This window comes from Chenopodium quinoa, unplaced genomic scaffold, assembly GCF_001683475.1.
Source record: "Chenopodium quinoa cultivar QQ74 unplaced genomic scaffold, ASM168347v1, whole genome shotgun sequence".
NCBI lineage: Eukaryota > Viridiplantae > Streptophyta > Magnoliopsida > Caryophyllales > Amaranthaceae > Chenopodium > Chenopodium quinoa.
This window is the reverse complement of record NW_018743850.1, coordinates 6755364-6771815: the sequence shown is the minus strand read 5'-3', so window position 1 is coordinate 6771815 and position 16452 is coordinate 6755364. Positions and strand designations below refer to the sequence as shown.

Sequence of the window (16452 nt, the reverse complement as noted above, 5' to 3'; positions counted from 1 at the left end):
GTGGAGATTTATTTGCTCAACTTTTTTGAGTTAAATCGCGTAACTTTTAGCTGATTTGCGATGCTTTGAGTGGACAGCATTACATGCAAATTTGCACTTGTGTTTTATTTGCCACACTTTCTTTGAAATAAAGCCCACAGTTTGCCACACTTGTGTATCACATCTAAGGACAATAAGAGGGTGTTCTTTTCAGCTAGTTTAAATAATTTTAAAACAAAATACGGAGTATGTTCTAACAATTCTAAACATTCTTACATGTTCAAATAAGATATTTAAGTAAAATTAAGTTTAGATGAATCAAATAAGTTGAATATGACACGTCCTAAAGATATAAGTATATAACCAAAATTAACTTGAAATTAAAAATTAAAAATCACCCAAAAAACTTATTTAGAAAGTTAAGGACTTCTAACCATCAAACCAAGAATAAGGCCTAAAAACGTACATAAGCAAATAATCCATATTTGACCAATTGATTTTTGGCCACTTCTTCATATAATCATATTCTACGTAACCACTACTTTTCATGTGAGTAGGTATAAGATAAAAGATGGATCAACTGAATGAGATTCAATATATAAAGGTGAATAGAAATGTGTAAGATAAAATAATTTGACAAAAGATTAAAGAAAATATAAGTGGCTAGAAAAACAATACTCGTATGTACCTCGAAACATAACAAACGAAAGATTTAATATTCACAATTACGTACTATACATGTGTAATTAATTTTTTTTTTTTGATGGGTCATGTGTAACTAATTTAAATGGAGTAATATGTGTAAATAGTTTAATTTAATACTCAATTGTCAAACAATATTAATTTTTCATTTGTTTTGAATATAAAAATTCATTGTATTTATTATAACCACATATTTTATTTATTTAATTGTTAGTACAATTATGGTCGGTCAAACTAAGTACGTGCTATGTTCAACTTATTTTCACTTATTTTAGATTTCATAAGTTTATGTAAAATAATTTAGGAAAATTAAGTTCGTTGATAAGGATTACCATGTTTAAATTTCGACTAAAATTAACTATAAAAAGGTCTAATAAATTCAAATAAGATAAAATAAATTCAAACAAGTGAAAATCAATTAAATAATAAACACTTTGAATATATAAACATACAAATATTAAAATGGGTATAACATTATTTTTTTGACAGCTAAAATGGGTATTTTTAATGTAGGGAATATCATGTGTTAGCACTTAAAGGCAGCTGTTACTTGTTAGCAATTCAAACTAACATTTATTTCCGTTCAAAAAAAAAAAAAAAAAAAAAAAAACATTTACTTCGCACCCCGGATTATCTTCGAGAATCTAACGGTTTTAAAGAGATGTTCAAAATAAACATTTACTTTGTAATTATTTAAGGAGAGATTATTAGAAATGTGACCTAAAGTATCTCACATGCGTAGATGGGAAATGTGACATTTCATTTGATTTTTGATTTTCAAGTGAATTTAAGTCCCTACAATTGTGTGGCTTTGATCTTCTCTAAACTTTTGGACACGTGGAAGCATATTGCAATAATAATAAATAAAAAAAATTCGGCTTTATTAAGGTACATTAGCTCACACAATTAAGCGTGAAGATCAGCCAATCATAAAACACCGTATCATTGATAAAAAATAACTTCGTATCACTATCATCCTCAATAATTTTTAATTATACTCTCCCTATAAAAACTTTTCAATTTAATTTTTGCACTATTTATATTTTATATACATATAAATAATCATTTCTTCTATCTTAATAGGTAAAAAACAGATGTATTATGTTAAGTGTTTTATCAGTTAATCAGAGCTTGATTGACTCGTTGCGTTACATACAAACTTGTGAATCGGTAAGGCAGTGCAACTCTTATTATTTAAAATAAAAAAAATGTTATTATTCTCTCTGTATATTAATAAGTGTTCCACTTTGATTTTTGACCTGTTTATAAACTAACTTTAGCTTAATGTGGTCTGTATATAAATATTTTTGTTATAATGTAAAATGTTATAAAATTAATCACAATGCACACATCATAAAATCAATTTTATGTAATTTTGCTAATAAACAATAAAATATAACGATGATCAATGTTCTCATTGGCATATATATTAGGTAAACTGATGCATTTATTGATGATCAGCGTTCTCAATATATAATTTTAGGATATAAAATATTTTGCAATTTCTTTTTTTTTTTTTATAATGAAAACTAAACATTTATTGATTGAAATGTTTTTATAGTGAAAAATATTGAGATTTTTTTTAAGGAAATTGAATAAAAAATCTGCCTTTTTCGTAAATAAAATTTCGATCTAAAGGTCAATTTGTTTCCTTTCAAAAAAATAAAAAAGAAAGGTCAATTTGCTAAACCAACCAACCCAAAAAAACTCATAAAATAATAACACCTCATCTGATTTTAGACAGTAGTGTGGGACCCAGTTGTTGTCTCTCTATCGAGAGTTAGCCAATTAAATACTTTAGCTTAAAAAAAGAAAAAGAAAAATAAAATAAAATAGATTAATAAAAGCCACTTATACATCTTTTGATTTGGTTTAAGTGGATACAGGAATTAATCTACACTTGTTAACAAGTTCTATAGATTTTTGTACTAATAATTATAATTTTTTTTATTTATTTTTAATAGAAAGTAACAGAAATGGTTTTTGTTGACCATATATAGAATATAAAATTTGGTAAAAAGAAAAATAAAAAGTTTGTAAAAGCTTTGATATTTGTCATGCCTGCTGTTGTTATTACTTGAGGGCTTGACCAGATAGCTTCAAATCTGAATTTCAAATGAGCATTTGTTTTTTTATTTAAGGCCAAGTTATGTTTACAAATCATGCTGGATCTTGCAATTATGATATTATTAATAAATTGTGTTGTATTGTTTATGTGGGCATAGAGCCATAACGGACAAATAATGTAAGTAAAATTTTATCTCATGTGTCTTGAGTACCACCCATAATGCATAAATCAAATTAACTAGTTAAGTATTCACGTTTTTGTTAAGTAATGTCATTATTGCTTTAACAATGAGAAATGAAAAGTCTGTGTGCATTATTGCGTATTGAATTATTGATACTCCTTTATTTTCATTTTACTTGAGTTTCTCACATTTTTATTGCCCTTTTAAGAAGAGATTAAATTAGATATTCCGTAGAAAAAAATCATAAAATGTGGGGCCCATTTTTTGAGAAATACGGAGTGCAATACTATAGTAAAAAAAAAAGCCATACAAGTACCAAAACTAAAGTACACTGTAGATAAAATGTGACAAACAAAAAGGAAAAAAAAAAATTAATGTCTGTAAATAAAATGTGTCAAAGAAGGTATTATTACCAAATAACTACAAATATGTGATTAAATTACAACCACATACAAAGTACTCCATATTAAAGATGAAAGAAAAACTTTTAGGAAATAAAAATAATTGGTTGACTGGATTTATTCTATTGAAGATCAATAATGAAATCTACTATATTAAATTTAGGTCTGATCTTTTTAATCATTTATATTCATGATTTAAATTAAAATTTTATTCCATTCAGTTTACGTTTTCCAGTAAGACATTAAATCAATGGCAACAGAAATTGAATCTAATCACACTTATCATAGGATAAATTGGCATAAAATAATTACTAACATTATAATTAGTACTAATAATAATGTTTAAAAGCAATAGTTGCAACTTGTCCAGTTTGTTGTGTTGTTGCTGCTTGCAGTACCGCAGGCGTGTTGGGTGTGCAGTACAAATGTTAAAAATTAATATCTTATTATGTAAATTAAGACTAATCTTGTTTAAAAATAAAATAAAATAAAAATTAAGACTAATCTTTTTTAAATGGTAAATAATATAGATTAAAAAGGTAATATTATATTGGATTATAAGTATCTGTACCAAGTACCAAAAGCAAGGAAGGTGGAGAGAATCTAGAAAATGGCCCCCAAAGGGTAAAACCCATTAATTTATTTCCTTTTTTCATTTTAGAAAAGTTCAATAAGATAATTATTTTCTCACACATAAGGTTTTTTTTTTTTTTTTTTTTTTTTCACACATAAGTTATACAAGTATTATTAGGTTTTAAATAATCATGATAATAATCAATTCAATAATTGAAAGTAATTAATACTATCTTATTAAGTATTGTATTAATTGCGCATTTAAGTAATCACATTAAAAATGCAATTCAAAATACTGCAGTATTAAAGACACGACTATAAACTTTAACTGTAAAAAGATGATATAGTAACATAACTTATACAAATATACCAAAATAATAAACTTAGGTTTATAAATAATGATACATTGATACTTTATATTATTGTGGATCGGGTCTATACAAGATTAGCAAGTTACAAAAACCTAAAAATAAATAAAAATTAAAAACTTATGTTAAAAGCTAATTAAGTGAGACAGAGAAGAGTAGAGAGAGAAAGAAGAGAGAGATAGGAAGAAGAAAGATAAATGGAAAAAGCAGAGAATAAAAAGAGACCGGATGTTGACAAATTTCATGTCACTGTTCTTAGAAGGTCGTTTGTTTGTGTGAAGATTTCTTATCTGGGATCTCTCTCATTCTCTCTCTCTAACAAAAAATAAAAACTCTATTTTCTCTCTCTACTTTCTCGCTCTTCATTTCTTCACTTTCTCTCTCTAAAAAAAATTAACTCTTTGTTTCAGACACTGGCCCAGCAGATCGAAATCTTCATCTTTTTCCTCCCTTCTTAATCTCATGACGATCTAATTAGCTCTTCATTCAATGGGGTTTTTTCAAAATCTTTTTTTTATTTAATATATTTATAAATATTTTATTTTTGTTTTCTAACTAAAGGTGGGTTTTTTATTTTATTTTTATTACTTATAGTTTTGTTATTAAAGATTTTATCTTTATTTAATTTTCTTGTAAACTCATTTGTAAAGTTCATTCCTTTTTCAGTCTCTGAGGACTGAATTTTCATGATGGGACTTTTTTTTTTTTTTTTTCCCTTCTCTTTTATTATCATCTCTGAAAAACCTCTCTTACTCATGAATGATTGAATCCCCTTTGTTTTAGAGAGGAAAACACAGTTCTAGAGAGAGAGAGAGAGAGAGAGAGAGAGGGAGAGTGATTGGAGGATGTGGGTCTAAAGGTAAAAATCTTTATTTATTTATTTTGATTTCTACTATTTACCCAGAAATTAAATTTGTGGGTTTTTGATTTTTATGGGGTTTTTTGATCAATTGTGTACTAATCTAGTTCTGTTTAATAATTCTTGTTCTATTGATATAATTGGGTGTTGTTTTTGGTTGTTTAGATGATGTTTGCATTTTGTTTAATTCATAATTGCTTGGATTTGGGGTTTGGGGTTTGGGAATTGCATTTAATTTCAATTTGTTGGTATTATATCTAATTGGGGATCTAATGCCTCATTATATGTTTTGGATGAATATTCCCTTATCAATAATCATTGATAATTTTGTGCTTTATTCATGTTATATGAGTAGGGTTTTGACAATTTGATAAGTCTCAGTTTGGAATTTTGGGTAAATTTCCTTTTATGAGAACAATTGCCTTTCCTTTTGTTTCTTAGATATCACTGTTAATCGTGTTTTAATTGGTGTTTTAGCTGAATTTTTGTTTTATCTACGGAATATACTTTTCTTAACATTCTTTGGAAATGTTGTTTTAATTGTTTATGTGTAAAATGGGTGAATCTTTACATTTTCCGTTGATTTATGATTGATTGTTGGAGTCATTTAAGTGGTTAAATTAAGCGAAATTTAGCATAACTTGATATTTTGGGCATTTAGCTGAAGGCTATGCTGCTGCTTTTGTTATTTTCGTTATCCTGTTTTCTAAACTTAATAGGCTTAATTAGAGTGCATTTTGAATTTCATCGTTTTCTGTTATATAGTGATGCTTCGCGACAAAATGGAGTTCGTTATATGATTGACGTGGAATTGCATTCAAGTAGTTGGGGGGGGGGGAGTTTCTGGACTTTACGTGGTTACTTGCTAAGCGACACCTTGTTTTCCGGTGGATGGATGATAAATAAAATTGGTTTGTTGAGTTTATTGAATGTCTGGAAGAGAGTGTTGATTAGGAGAGTTGTTAGAGGCTTTAGAAAACTTGGGCTATTATTGTCTGGTAGTGGCTTTGAGGTTTGCAGCTTATATATCTGTATCTTGAACTGTATTCTTGGGATATCCATGGTGTTAGGCTGCTCCTTATTTTGGGTGAGAGACAACTATTCAATCTTTCTTTGCGAAAAATTATTGTGAACGTTGTGTTTAAGTGTCAGTTAGGTTGGTGCATAGTTGCTGTGTGTTTGTAGCGTAGTTTCTGCTATCAATTAGTAGATTGCCAATTCAACAAACTTATTGTCACAGAGTTGTACGTGTGAGATTTATGAATAAATCTTATGGCTTGCGATTTATAATTACATCTTTTCATTTACTGAACTGATTTCTTAATACTGCTGAGGTGATTTTTGATAAACTTTAGGGAGTCAATTGATCCTGCATTAATCAGTGGAAACATTACAATATATATAGCTCTGGGAAGATGATCTGTACCTGAAACCTGTACATGAATTAGGCAAATATACTAAGATTAGGAAACAAATACTTGTTTCCTTAATACAAGGATTATTTACTAAAATATATCCACATTAATTTATTTTATTTCCTTTGTTTTTTTTAAATAACTTTTTTTGGGGGACTGGTGGTGGACATTTGATTGAAGGATACAGCCTTTTTATATGACAAGATAGTCAAGCAACTCGGTAAAATAGAGAATAACGATTGTCGAATATGGTTTTTTGTGGATTCTCTGTGATTCTGGAAGAGGGAAGGGACGACATAAGGGCACTCTCCATATAGTTATTGTAACACATGAGCTCTTGAAAGACTTGGATGGCATAGTAGAAACTGCTCTTAACAAATTAGGATACTCTTTTATTGGAATGGATCTACCAGTAGTATGTTTCTAGTAGAGATAGATTCATTACACAAGAAAGAATGATGTTTGGGCACAGATAGTGGGTTATAGATTTCAAGTCTTATGTTGGAAATGTTAAAGGTTTTAATTTATTTAAAACTGTATTTATACTGGACATTGTTATGTTCAAGTGTAATTGTGATATCAGCGGGGAGTTTTAGCTGGCATATTTCTACATATCCCCTTTTCAATATGCTGAGATGTTTGAGTACATTGTTCCATGGAAAATTCCATATGATTCACCTTGTAAGTTTGTATCCAGGTGTGAGTATGTCCTTTTATGGCACTGAAGATTTATATGCTTATGATGATAGATACGAATGACTTAAAATGCATGTCTTATTCCCGAAGCTGAATATGGCTTGTACTCAAAGATCCTGGTGGGCGTTGGGGGATGTTGGTTCATACGAAAATCTGAAATGTGGTCCCTGCTGGTAACCCTAACACCCATGAAACTTGTATTTCGTCGAGTTATAATATATGTACACACTCCATTATCTTTATTGCTTCTTGACCTCGGACAACCACAAGTCAGATGCAATCTTCTTGCTGTTAATGTTTGGATGCATAATATTTCTCTCTCTCTCTCTCTCTCTCTCTCTCACACACACACACACACACACACACACACACACAAAGGCTCTTCATTGAAGTCCTACCTGGTCAAGATTCTGAACAAGTTTGCAAATCTTGTTAGATAACAAGTTGATCTCTGCAATGATGTCTATGTTTGTATCAGTTATGCTTGCTACCTGTAAATATTTGCAAGATGTGTAATGTGAGGAGTAGGGGAACATATGGTGGTGGACTGGTGGGTGTGCAGAAGGCATTGCTTAAATGGATATAGGTTTCTGTAATGTTTTTGTTTGGTGATATGTTTGTGCAAGCCGTTGTTGCTGCAGTATTCGAGTGTAAGTGTGTATTCTGTTAGTGTCTGTTTCTTATTTGGATAGTTTTTCCATAAATGGACAGGAATGGGAACAAAAGTGCAGTTTGAGAATTACTTGCCTGCATATTACTCAATGAAGGATCTTACTCGTGAATCTAATGGTGCTAATTGGCCTTCTTGTTTTGGTGAGAGCAATTTATCCAACGGACAATTTTATTATGGTTTTTTGCCTAGGACTGTTGCCGATTCACAGCCAGGGTATGACAAGGATATTGTAAAGCAAACAATGCTGGAGCATGAAGCCATATTTAAAGATCAGGTATGTATTATTACCAAATTCAGTCATCTAATCATTACATAATAACCTTTTTCTGGAATAGATGGAATTAATGAAGATTTTTTAAGCCCTAATTTAATTCTCGAAGATTCTTCCATCGACCATTCACATGCTTATTTATCCAGGTGAGTGAGTTACATCGACTATACAGAGTACAAAGAGATCTGATGGATGAGGCCAGGAGGAAAGAGCAATTTAAACGGAGAATTCCTTATGAAACATCATCTTCATCAAGCCCTGTACCATCCCAAATGCAATATGAGGATGTGCAAAGATGGAATGGTCCAAACCTTCCAATGTCAAACTCAGTTTGTGGTAGACCTCCCATTTCAGCCCCAGATACTGTTCAATCTTCACCATTATCTGCCAAAGGAAAGAGCATACAAGCCAGTCCAAGTTCACTTCCGAATTGCTATAGCCCAAAGAACTTGGAATCGGAGTCTAGACCGACAAAACTTAGAAGACGAATGCTTGACCTGCAACTCCCAGCTGATGAGTATATTGACACAGATGAAGTGGATCAGTTTAATGGTGTAAAAGTTTCTGATAATATGAGTCCTTCCCCTGATAAAAACAGAAAGTTTGCTGTGGGGAATGGAAAACGGTTAATGGACTATCCTGGAAAGATTGAATTTCAAGGAGATGCTTCAAGATCTAATTTGCATGTCAGTAAACCTAGGGCTCTGGCAGACTTGAATGAGCCATTAATTGTGGAAGAAGCGACCTCTGTCTCATCTGTTGACTTTTTGCGCCGTGGTGGTAGTCACTGTGATGTTCAGTACAGGGATCTTTCTGCACGGTTGTTAAGGTCATCTAATGATGTTCCTCAGAACCCCAAGAATAATGGCAGCATGAATGGGGCTTTGAACAATGTACACTTAGAAAATAGATCAAATGACGCGGACTGGTTTGGCACATTAGAACAAGGTAATAATGAACCTCATTGCTCTTAAATTTTGGTTTTCCTGCATTTGGATTCTTGATCTCTAGAATTAGGAACTAAGGCATGCCTTCACTTTTAGACGAGTGATGCATACTTGAGTCTTCTCATTTGTTATATTTATTGTATTATCAAGGTAGTTGTGCGTACTGTTGATCATTATTTCCGTGTTTAAATTGCAGATAATAAAGGTAGCATTAGATCCATCAATCAAGGAATCTGTCCAGAAAAAGTGCCTGTACCATCTCAGCCAGTACATATTATGCTTGATCAAGTTTGTCAACCTCCGGCTTTTCTGACCAGTGATCGTGTCAAGGGAGATCTTTGGAAAGCAAAATCTGGTGGCATCGTAGAAAAATCTGACAGAGGTTATTCTCTATCCAGCTATAATGTTCCTGGAACAGGTGCCTCTCATCTTCCAAATCAACCGGGATTTTTTCAGTCATGGGATCAATGTAACTCATCTTGGGGGAAACCGGGCAGCTTTTTTGGCCAAAAGCCCATACCAGTTCAGACAAGTCCATATCCAACTTCTGCTACCTTGAGCAAGAGTCCCCAATCGTCTGCCCAAAGCAATGATTTGTTTGGTAATAATAAGTGGAATTTAAATAGCAGCCCTTCAGCTTTGGGGACTGACACACCTGTGAGAAATGGTTTTTATGAAGGTTCATCTTATTCTTATAAAGGCGTTGATTATGCTAATGGCAATTACAGTGAGAAAAAGGTGCCTTGTTCCAGTATCAACTACTTCAAGGCTACAAGTTGCTCCAATGTGAATCCTGTAAAAGATGCGAACTTGAATGTGGCACTTCCAAATGGTGTGTCTGACGATCATTTTAGCAAGCAAGGTGTTAGGATCTTAGACAAGGATTACAGATCCGAGGATCCTGTAGCTGTTTTGCCATGGCTCAGAGGAAAGGGCGCTTGCAATAAGGAGGCAGAGAATTCAAGGAAAGGTCTTAACTCGCTGGAGTCAGCCCTTTCTCAATGGGGTTCAGTCGCTTCAAATTCATGTGAGGGTGATGTTAAAGCCAAGGTTCTTGATAGCAGCAGAAAAATTCTTGGGGTACCCATTTTTGAAAACCCTCCTACACCGAAGAAAGAGATTTCCAATCCTTTGCTTATTCACAAATGTTCAGGAAACAAGGAGAGTGAAAGAAGTGGGAGAAAAGGTGGTTTTGATATGAATTTACCTTGCGACCCCACTGAAGAGGAAGCTGTGATTGTAGGAGAGAATATTCAAACTGAATCTGCTAGTCTCAGACATCATTTTGATCTTAATTCTTGCATATTTGAGGAGGAAATTCCGAGTGAAACCCCTCTTCCAGAAAATAAAACCTCCATGAGGATCAGCACTGGTATAGATTTGGAAGCTCCCTTCATTCTTGAAGACGAGGAGGTCATTCCTCCAGATGAAGATTCTTTAATAAAAGAGACAGAGAAAGAGCCAGAATTACCCCAACATAATGCTGGTGATGGAGAAGCCGAACTTGCCAAGTCAGCAGCAGTGGCAATTGTTGCCATTTCATCATTTGTTAACCCAAATCAATCCAAGGAAGCAACTTTCCTACAAGTCGAAACTGACTTGGATGATCCCCTTCAGTGGTTTGTTGATATCGCTTGTTCTAATGGATCTGATCTTGAAAATGTGGATGGGATACCCGAAGATTTGGATGATTTTGAATTGATGACTTTGAGACAGAAGGAGTGCACTGCGGAAGAGTCCTTCCCGAAACCAAGCTTTCCTGAAGTCCCTAATATTGAAGAAAAAGGGATGTGTGTCTTAACTACAACTAGAGCACGAAAGGGACATGGTCGTAGAGGAAGACAAAGAAGAGACTTTCAAAGAGACATTCTTCCTGGCCTAACATCACTTGCAAGGCACGAAGTAACTGAAGACCTCCAGATGTTTGGTGGTCTGATGAGAGCTACAGGTCATCCTTGGCAATCTGGGCCAAATAGGCGGAATGCTACTAGATCTGGGTGTGCAAGAGGCAGGCGACGGTCTGTCACAGCAGCCCCAGCACAAGCACCAGCACCAGCACCTGCACCTGCACCTTCAACAGCAAATGCAGTATGTGCCCTTCCATTGAAGCAGCAGCAGCAACATTTACAGAATAGTAATACAGAAGTGGTTTTGGAAGATAGAAGCCTGACGGGATGGGGAAAAACAACTAGACGTCCCAGAAGACAAAGGTGCCCTGCAGGTAATCCTGCATCTGCCCCTCCTCCCGTACCTTTGACCTAATTTATTGAATCGAGGCTCTGATTTCATGAATCGGGAAAAAAAATCTATAGAGGGAAACAAAACAAAAAAAGATGCTCGAGTAGAGTTGTTCGTTGAAGACCTTCGGAACTGAGCTTTTCCTTTCTCCTTTCTCCTCCTCTTTCTCTCTCTCTTTTTTTTTTTTTTTTTTTTTTTTTTTTAGTCACAAAAGGGGATTGTCTTTGTACATGTTCCTTAGCCCAAAATTTGGGTCCCCTTTTTGCAACCAACTTTGTATTGTTTCATGAATAATGTTGCATGGGGTTTCTTGTCCTTAGCTTATGCTTTTGTGCATGAGCTAATTTGAACTATAGTAGATCATGCACCTGTATTGTGTGCTTGTCTTCTTCATATCTTTCTGATGATTATTAACAAAGCCTTTTCTGCTCAAATCTAGGACATATATATTTTATATAATCATTTTTGAGTTTCATATACTTTTAAGATTTTGTCACAGATTTTCATAAATGTTATAGTCTCTTTTGTCCTAAAATAAGTTATATAAAAATGTTCATAAATGTCCTATGACTCAGTCTAAAAGTATGATCTTGAATGTGGCCATGTGCTACCGCATTTGTTGCGGGATTTCATCCTTTTATTTGGACCCTACTCACTCGGTTGGGATTTTGCTGTCTATTTAATGTAACAGCAGTGTTGATTTTGCCTGATATAGGAGTTTAATTAAATTGAAAAACTTGAATTTCAACTAAATTTAATTGGGACTAAAGTCTTTGAGTTGTTGTATAGTACTTAATTTGGAATAAACTCTATACATAAAGAATCGTGATTGTGTATCCTAAGATTTTTGACTTGGGTTTTAAAATCGCCGTTTTATTGGTGATTCTATAAATTGCATTGAAATGGATACGGAATTTAATATGGTTAGATATAGAATGGGAGTGCGGAGATATTAAAGTCGATTTTTTTTTTTTTTTTTATTTTTTTTATTGTGTATATACAAAATATATCCGTAATATTTACCAAAAGAAATACTCTTGTTGAACATCTTTGCCAAAAAATCTACTACTTCCAAAGTAAATTATTTGTTTTTATTTTATTTTATTTTTGTCCTGTAAAGAATTATTTGATCACAAGTATGTAGGAAAATAATAAAAGGAAAAATTATGGATACTTTTACAAAAGAACAAGCACCAAGTTTTGAGGCATCTCCTGACTTCAAGTGTATAAGGACCACCAAGAGAATCACAATCCATAAGTAAATTTAATAAATGAATTTTATTTAATCAATTTAAAAAAAAAAAAGTTTGAGTCATTATAGGTCACGAACCATCAACCTCACATAATAAATAATGCGAGTAATACTGAATTAATATACTTCTATCAGTTTCAATTTCTATACAATGTATCCAAAAATAGTTGCACTACTTTAACTTTTTGCACTATGAATTTACTAACGTTAACCCTTCTTTTAAGTGATATATAAAATCATAAAATTAATATAGAGTATAAATTTAATTGGATGTTTCTCATTATCTCAATGTCTAATTAAGAATATCATCTTTTAGAAAAATTTACAAATATACTCCCACAGTTTTCTATTGTTTGTCTCATTTGTGATGTTGAGAGATTCCAATGGAAATAAATCTAGTACTTTTATGATTTTCTATACTTCAAAAAAAAGTAATTTTTATAATTTTTTGAAGTATAGAAAAGTACATCATAAAAGTATGTAATTTAGGATCTTGAAAGATTTGTCTTATTTTTTACTTTTTAAGTATGTAATTTTTTATTTTTTATTTTTAACAATATTGTATTACTAACGTGAAAGTCAAAATGGTGCAACTATTTTTAAACATAAGAAGAAAGTTTTAACCATATAAATTAGGTTAATTAATACCTTCATCCCATTTACTAGGTCCATTTTACTTTTTGGACTGTCATAATTTACTTTCCCAAGTTAATTTTTAAGAATTTTTTTCACTCTGCTTTTTCTCGAGTTGTGTCCTGCATTCCTCCACGGACGGAGGGAGTGAAAAAAAATGCGGAGAAAACTTCTGTTTAGTGAAAATTAGATGAAAAAAACAAGCTCAAGAAAGAATTGAGATTTACGGTCTAATTAAAGTAAGAATGGGAAGAGGGTTTTCAATATGAGTACCATGGTCACTAAATTTTACTTCCTCTGTCATTCTAGTAATTCAATGGTCTGGATACTGCACAGAAACCTCACTCCACTAGCTAAAATTAAAATTCTCTTATATGATGAACTAGGTACTAGATGATCAAGGATAATAAGCGTTGGGCAAACCCCATTTGCATATAACACAGTTACATAATTACAATGTGGAGGAACTCTATATATTTTATGTCAGATACAGTATTTGGTAAACATCATTGAACAAAATTAGCTGTATTATATTCTGTATTCACCAGCTCAATTCCCCCAAAAATTCACTCTTTCACAGAGATCAACTTATAAAACCACAATCATCTTTGAAGAGAGAACACTTTGTTTCCTGCTAACAAATTTGTGCGTCATAGCCACTAAGCCATCTCAGTTTCTTGAAAGTTCAGTCTTTTTAGATGGCTTTGCCACAGCCCGCAGGTCCAGAATGCAAAACCTCACAATACTACAACATGGATTTTGTTGATATTCATAGGCAAGGAAGCTCCAGAGATGATCACCAGTGTTTTTTAATCTTTTACTCAGTGACACTGCAGATAATACCATCTTGACATCTTCTGTCTTGAGCGATTACCTAGTAGAAGATAATTGCAAGGAAGGAAGCTGGTTAAAACTTTCCATCTCTGAGGAGCTCCAACCAGGTGACTTGCTCAACCCTCTTTCCTTCATTAATTTTCTGATCTCATCTGCCTTGTCCCATCTTCCATCTGAAGCATACAACTTATACAAAAGCACATAGTAACAAGCTTCGTTAGGATGCATGTCTAACATTCTCCGTGCTGCAATCTCTCCCAGTTCAAACAGGGAATGAAGGCTACATCCATGAACAAATGCTCCTAGGACAGTGATATCTGGCCGAATAGGCATATTCTCCATGATGTCTGCAGCTTCCTCTAATTTTCCTGCACGAGCTAATATGTCTACCATACATGCATAATGTTTCATGGAGGGCACAAAGTTATGCTCCCGACAGATAGAAGTGAAATATTTCCATCCTTCACCGACATTTCCTGTGTGACTACATGCTGACAAAAGAACAGTAACATGGACATCATTCAGTTCCACATCTTCCTTTAACATATTGTTGAACAGTGTCACAGATTCCTCCCCATCACCATGCATTCCATAACCCCTAATCATAGAACTCCAAGTTACTTCATTCTTTACTCCCATCTCATCAAAAACCTTACGTGCACATATCACATCACCACATTTGGCATAAAAATTTAGAAGTGCCGTGCCAACATAGATGTTAACAGATGACAACCCTTCTCTGATTAATAAAGCATGTAAAGAAGAACCAACTTTAACAGCACTTATAGAAGCACAAGCAGAGATTCCGCTGACCAAAGTCACTGCATCTGGAGACATAGATTCTAAAGTCATTTGATGAAAGAGTCTAAGGGCTTCAATAGCATACCCATTTTGGGCGTAACCTGAAATTATTGAATTCCAAGCAATCACACTCTTGTTGTGTATTGAATCAAAGATATACCGAGAATCTCTCATCAGGTTGCATTTTGCATACATGTCAATGAGAGCATGTTTGACATCAACATCTTCTAAACCTTGCAAAGTTGCAAGGCAGTGAACCGACCTGCCCATACTCAGATCTCCAAGTTGAGAACAAGCTGAAAGTACACTAGCTATGGTCAAGGAATTAGGAAAAATTCTAGCTCGCCTCTTGTCTGCAAATAACTTAAGGGCCTCATTAGGCTGGCCCCATTGAGTGTGCCCAACTATCATAGCAGTCCAAGAGATTAGATCATCAGTAGAACAGAACTCATCAAATACAAAACGAGCATCATTAATGCTCCCACTTTTGACATACATATCTAGAAGCGCGGTAGCTAGAAAGGAATTCAGATTGATCCCAGCTTTGAGCATATACCCATGAAGCCACTTCCCTTGATGCAAAGCTCCCAACTTCGCACAACCTGTCAGTAAGCTCCCCAATGTAAACTGATTTGCATCAACAAGGCTTTCCCTCATCCTATTAAACAAAATCAAACCCTCTTCAGAACAATCATTCTGCACATACCCCGTGATTAACGAAGTCCACGAAACAACATTTCTATCCTCTATCTCTTCAAAAACTCCCCGAGCAGAATCAATCTCCCCACATTTAGCATACACATCCACCAGACTAGTAAGCACAAAACTATCAGGACTCCCTGCCTTGACAATATGGCAATGCACCTTCCTCCCCTCATTGACATCCCTCAACTCACAACAAGCCTTCAACACAATAGAGAAAACAATATCATCGGTCTCTCTGAGGCATTTCCTCAAACACCTGTAGCACATAATTGTTTCGAGATGCAATTCATTCAAAAAATACCATCTAATCATAACTTTGAACGAATAAAGATCTGGGTTAGGAATTTTATCGAACACCTTACGGGCAATCCTCAAATACCCAAATGAACCATACAAACTCACCAATTTAGTGAGGCAAAGAAGGTTATCAACTACACCATGAACAGTGAGTAAAGCATGAACTTTTTGGAGAGCAGAAAGATTTTTGCAGGTACCCAGCAGAAGGTAGGCTGGGTTTGAAGAAATGGAGAGCAATGAAGCTTTAGTTTGCTGGGAAGTGTGGTACTCCTTGGGAGGAGGATGGAGAAATGGGAAGGAAGAGAGAGAAATTGCCCGCCATTGATGAGGGTATTTGGTGATGAAAGCAGAAATTTGCTTCAGAAAATGGGGAGATAATTGATTCATGATGATTTGAAGAAGATGATTCTAATTTGGGGGATGAAATTGCTGTCGCCATTTTCTAATTGGGGCAGGTTTTGGTTGTTGGCATTGGCGGCAAATCGACTGTTGCCTGTTGGTTTGTTTAAGGCAACTAATACGAGAACGGCCATATAACTAAAGATGGTGCCTGGCCGTG

At 33.7% G+C, this 16452-nt stretch overlaps 2 protein-coding genes across 2 annotated transcripts; one reads left to right on the top strand and one right to left on the bottom strand.

The window, feature by feature from the left end:
* Positions 1 to 4287: 4287 nt before the first annotated feature.
* Positions 4288 to 11764, top strand: LOC110686157. Its single transcript, XM_021862747.1, has 4 exons — positions 4288 to 5131; positions 7954 to 8189; positions 8333 to 9134; positions 9330 to 11764. The coding sequence occupies exons 2-4, from the start codon at positions 7956 to 7958 to the stop codon at positions 11393 to 11395; spliced, it is 3102 nt and encodes a 1033-aa protein (XP_021718439.1). The 5' UTR covers positions 4288 to 5131; positions 7954 to 7955; the 3' UTR covers positions 11396 to 11764.
* A 1842-nt stretch (positions 11765 to 13606) lies between these two features.
* Positions 13607 to 16426, bottom strand: LOC110685727 (pentatricopeptide repeat-containing protein At2g03380, mitochondrial-like). Its single transcript, XM_021862250.1, has 2 exons — positions 16415 to 16426; positions 13607 to 16301 (listed from the first exon to the last, which is right to left on the bottom strand). Exons 1-2 carry the CDS (start codon positions 16424 to 16426, stop codon positions 14127 to 14129), a joined length of 2187 nt encoding a protein of 728 aa, XP_021717942.1. The 3' UTR covers positions 13607 to 14126.
* Positions 16427 to 16452: the final 26 nt, after the last annotated feature.

What these genes read in the sequence shown, in the direction of transcription:
- LOC110686157 (XM_021862747.1), top strand. Translation starts at nt 7,956, where the DNA reads ATGGGAACAAAAGTGCAGTTTGAGAATTACTTGCCTGCATATTACTCA. An exon ending in AAGCCATATTTAAAGATCAG is followed by an intron (nt 8,190 to 8,332) that starts GTATGTATTATT and finishes TTATTTATCCAG; the next exon opens with GTGAGTGAGTTACATCGACT. An exon ending in GTTTGGCACATTAGAACAAG is followed by an intron (nt 9,135 to 9,329) that starts GTAATAATGAAC and finishes TTTAAATTGCAG; the next exon opens with ATAATAAAGGTAGCATTAGA.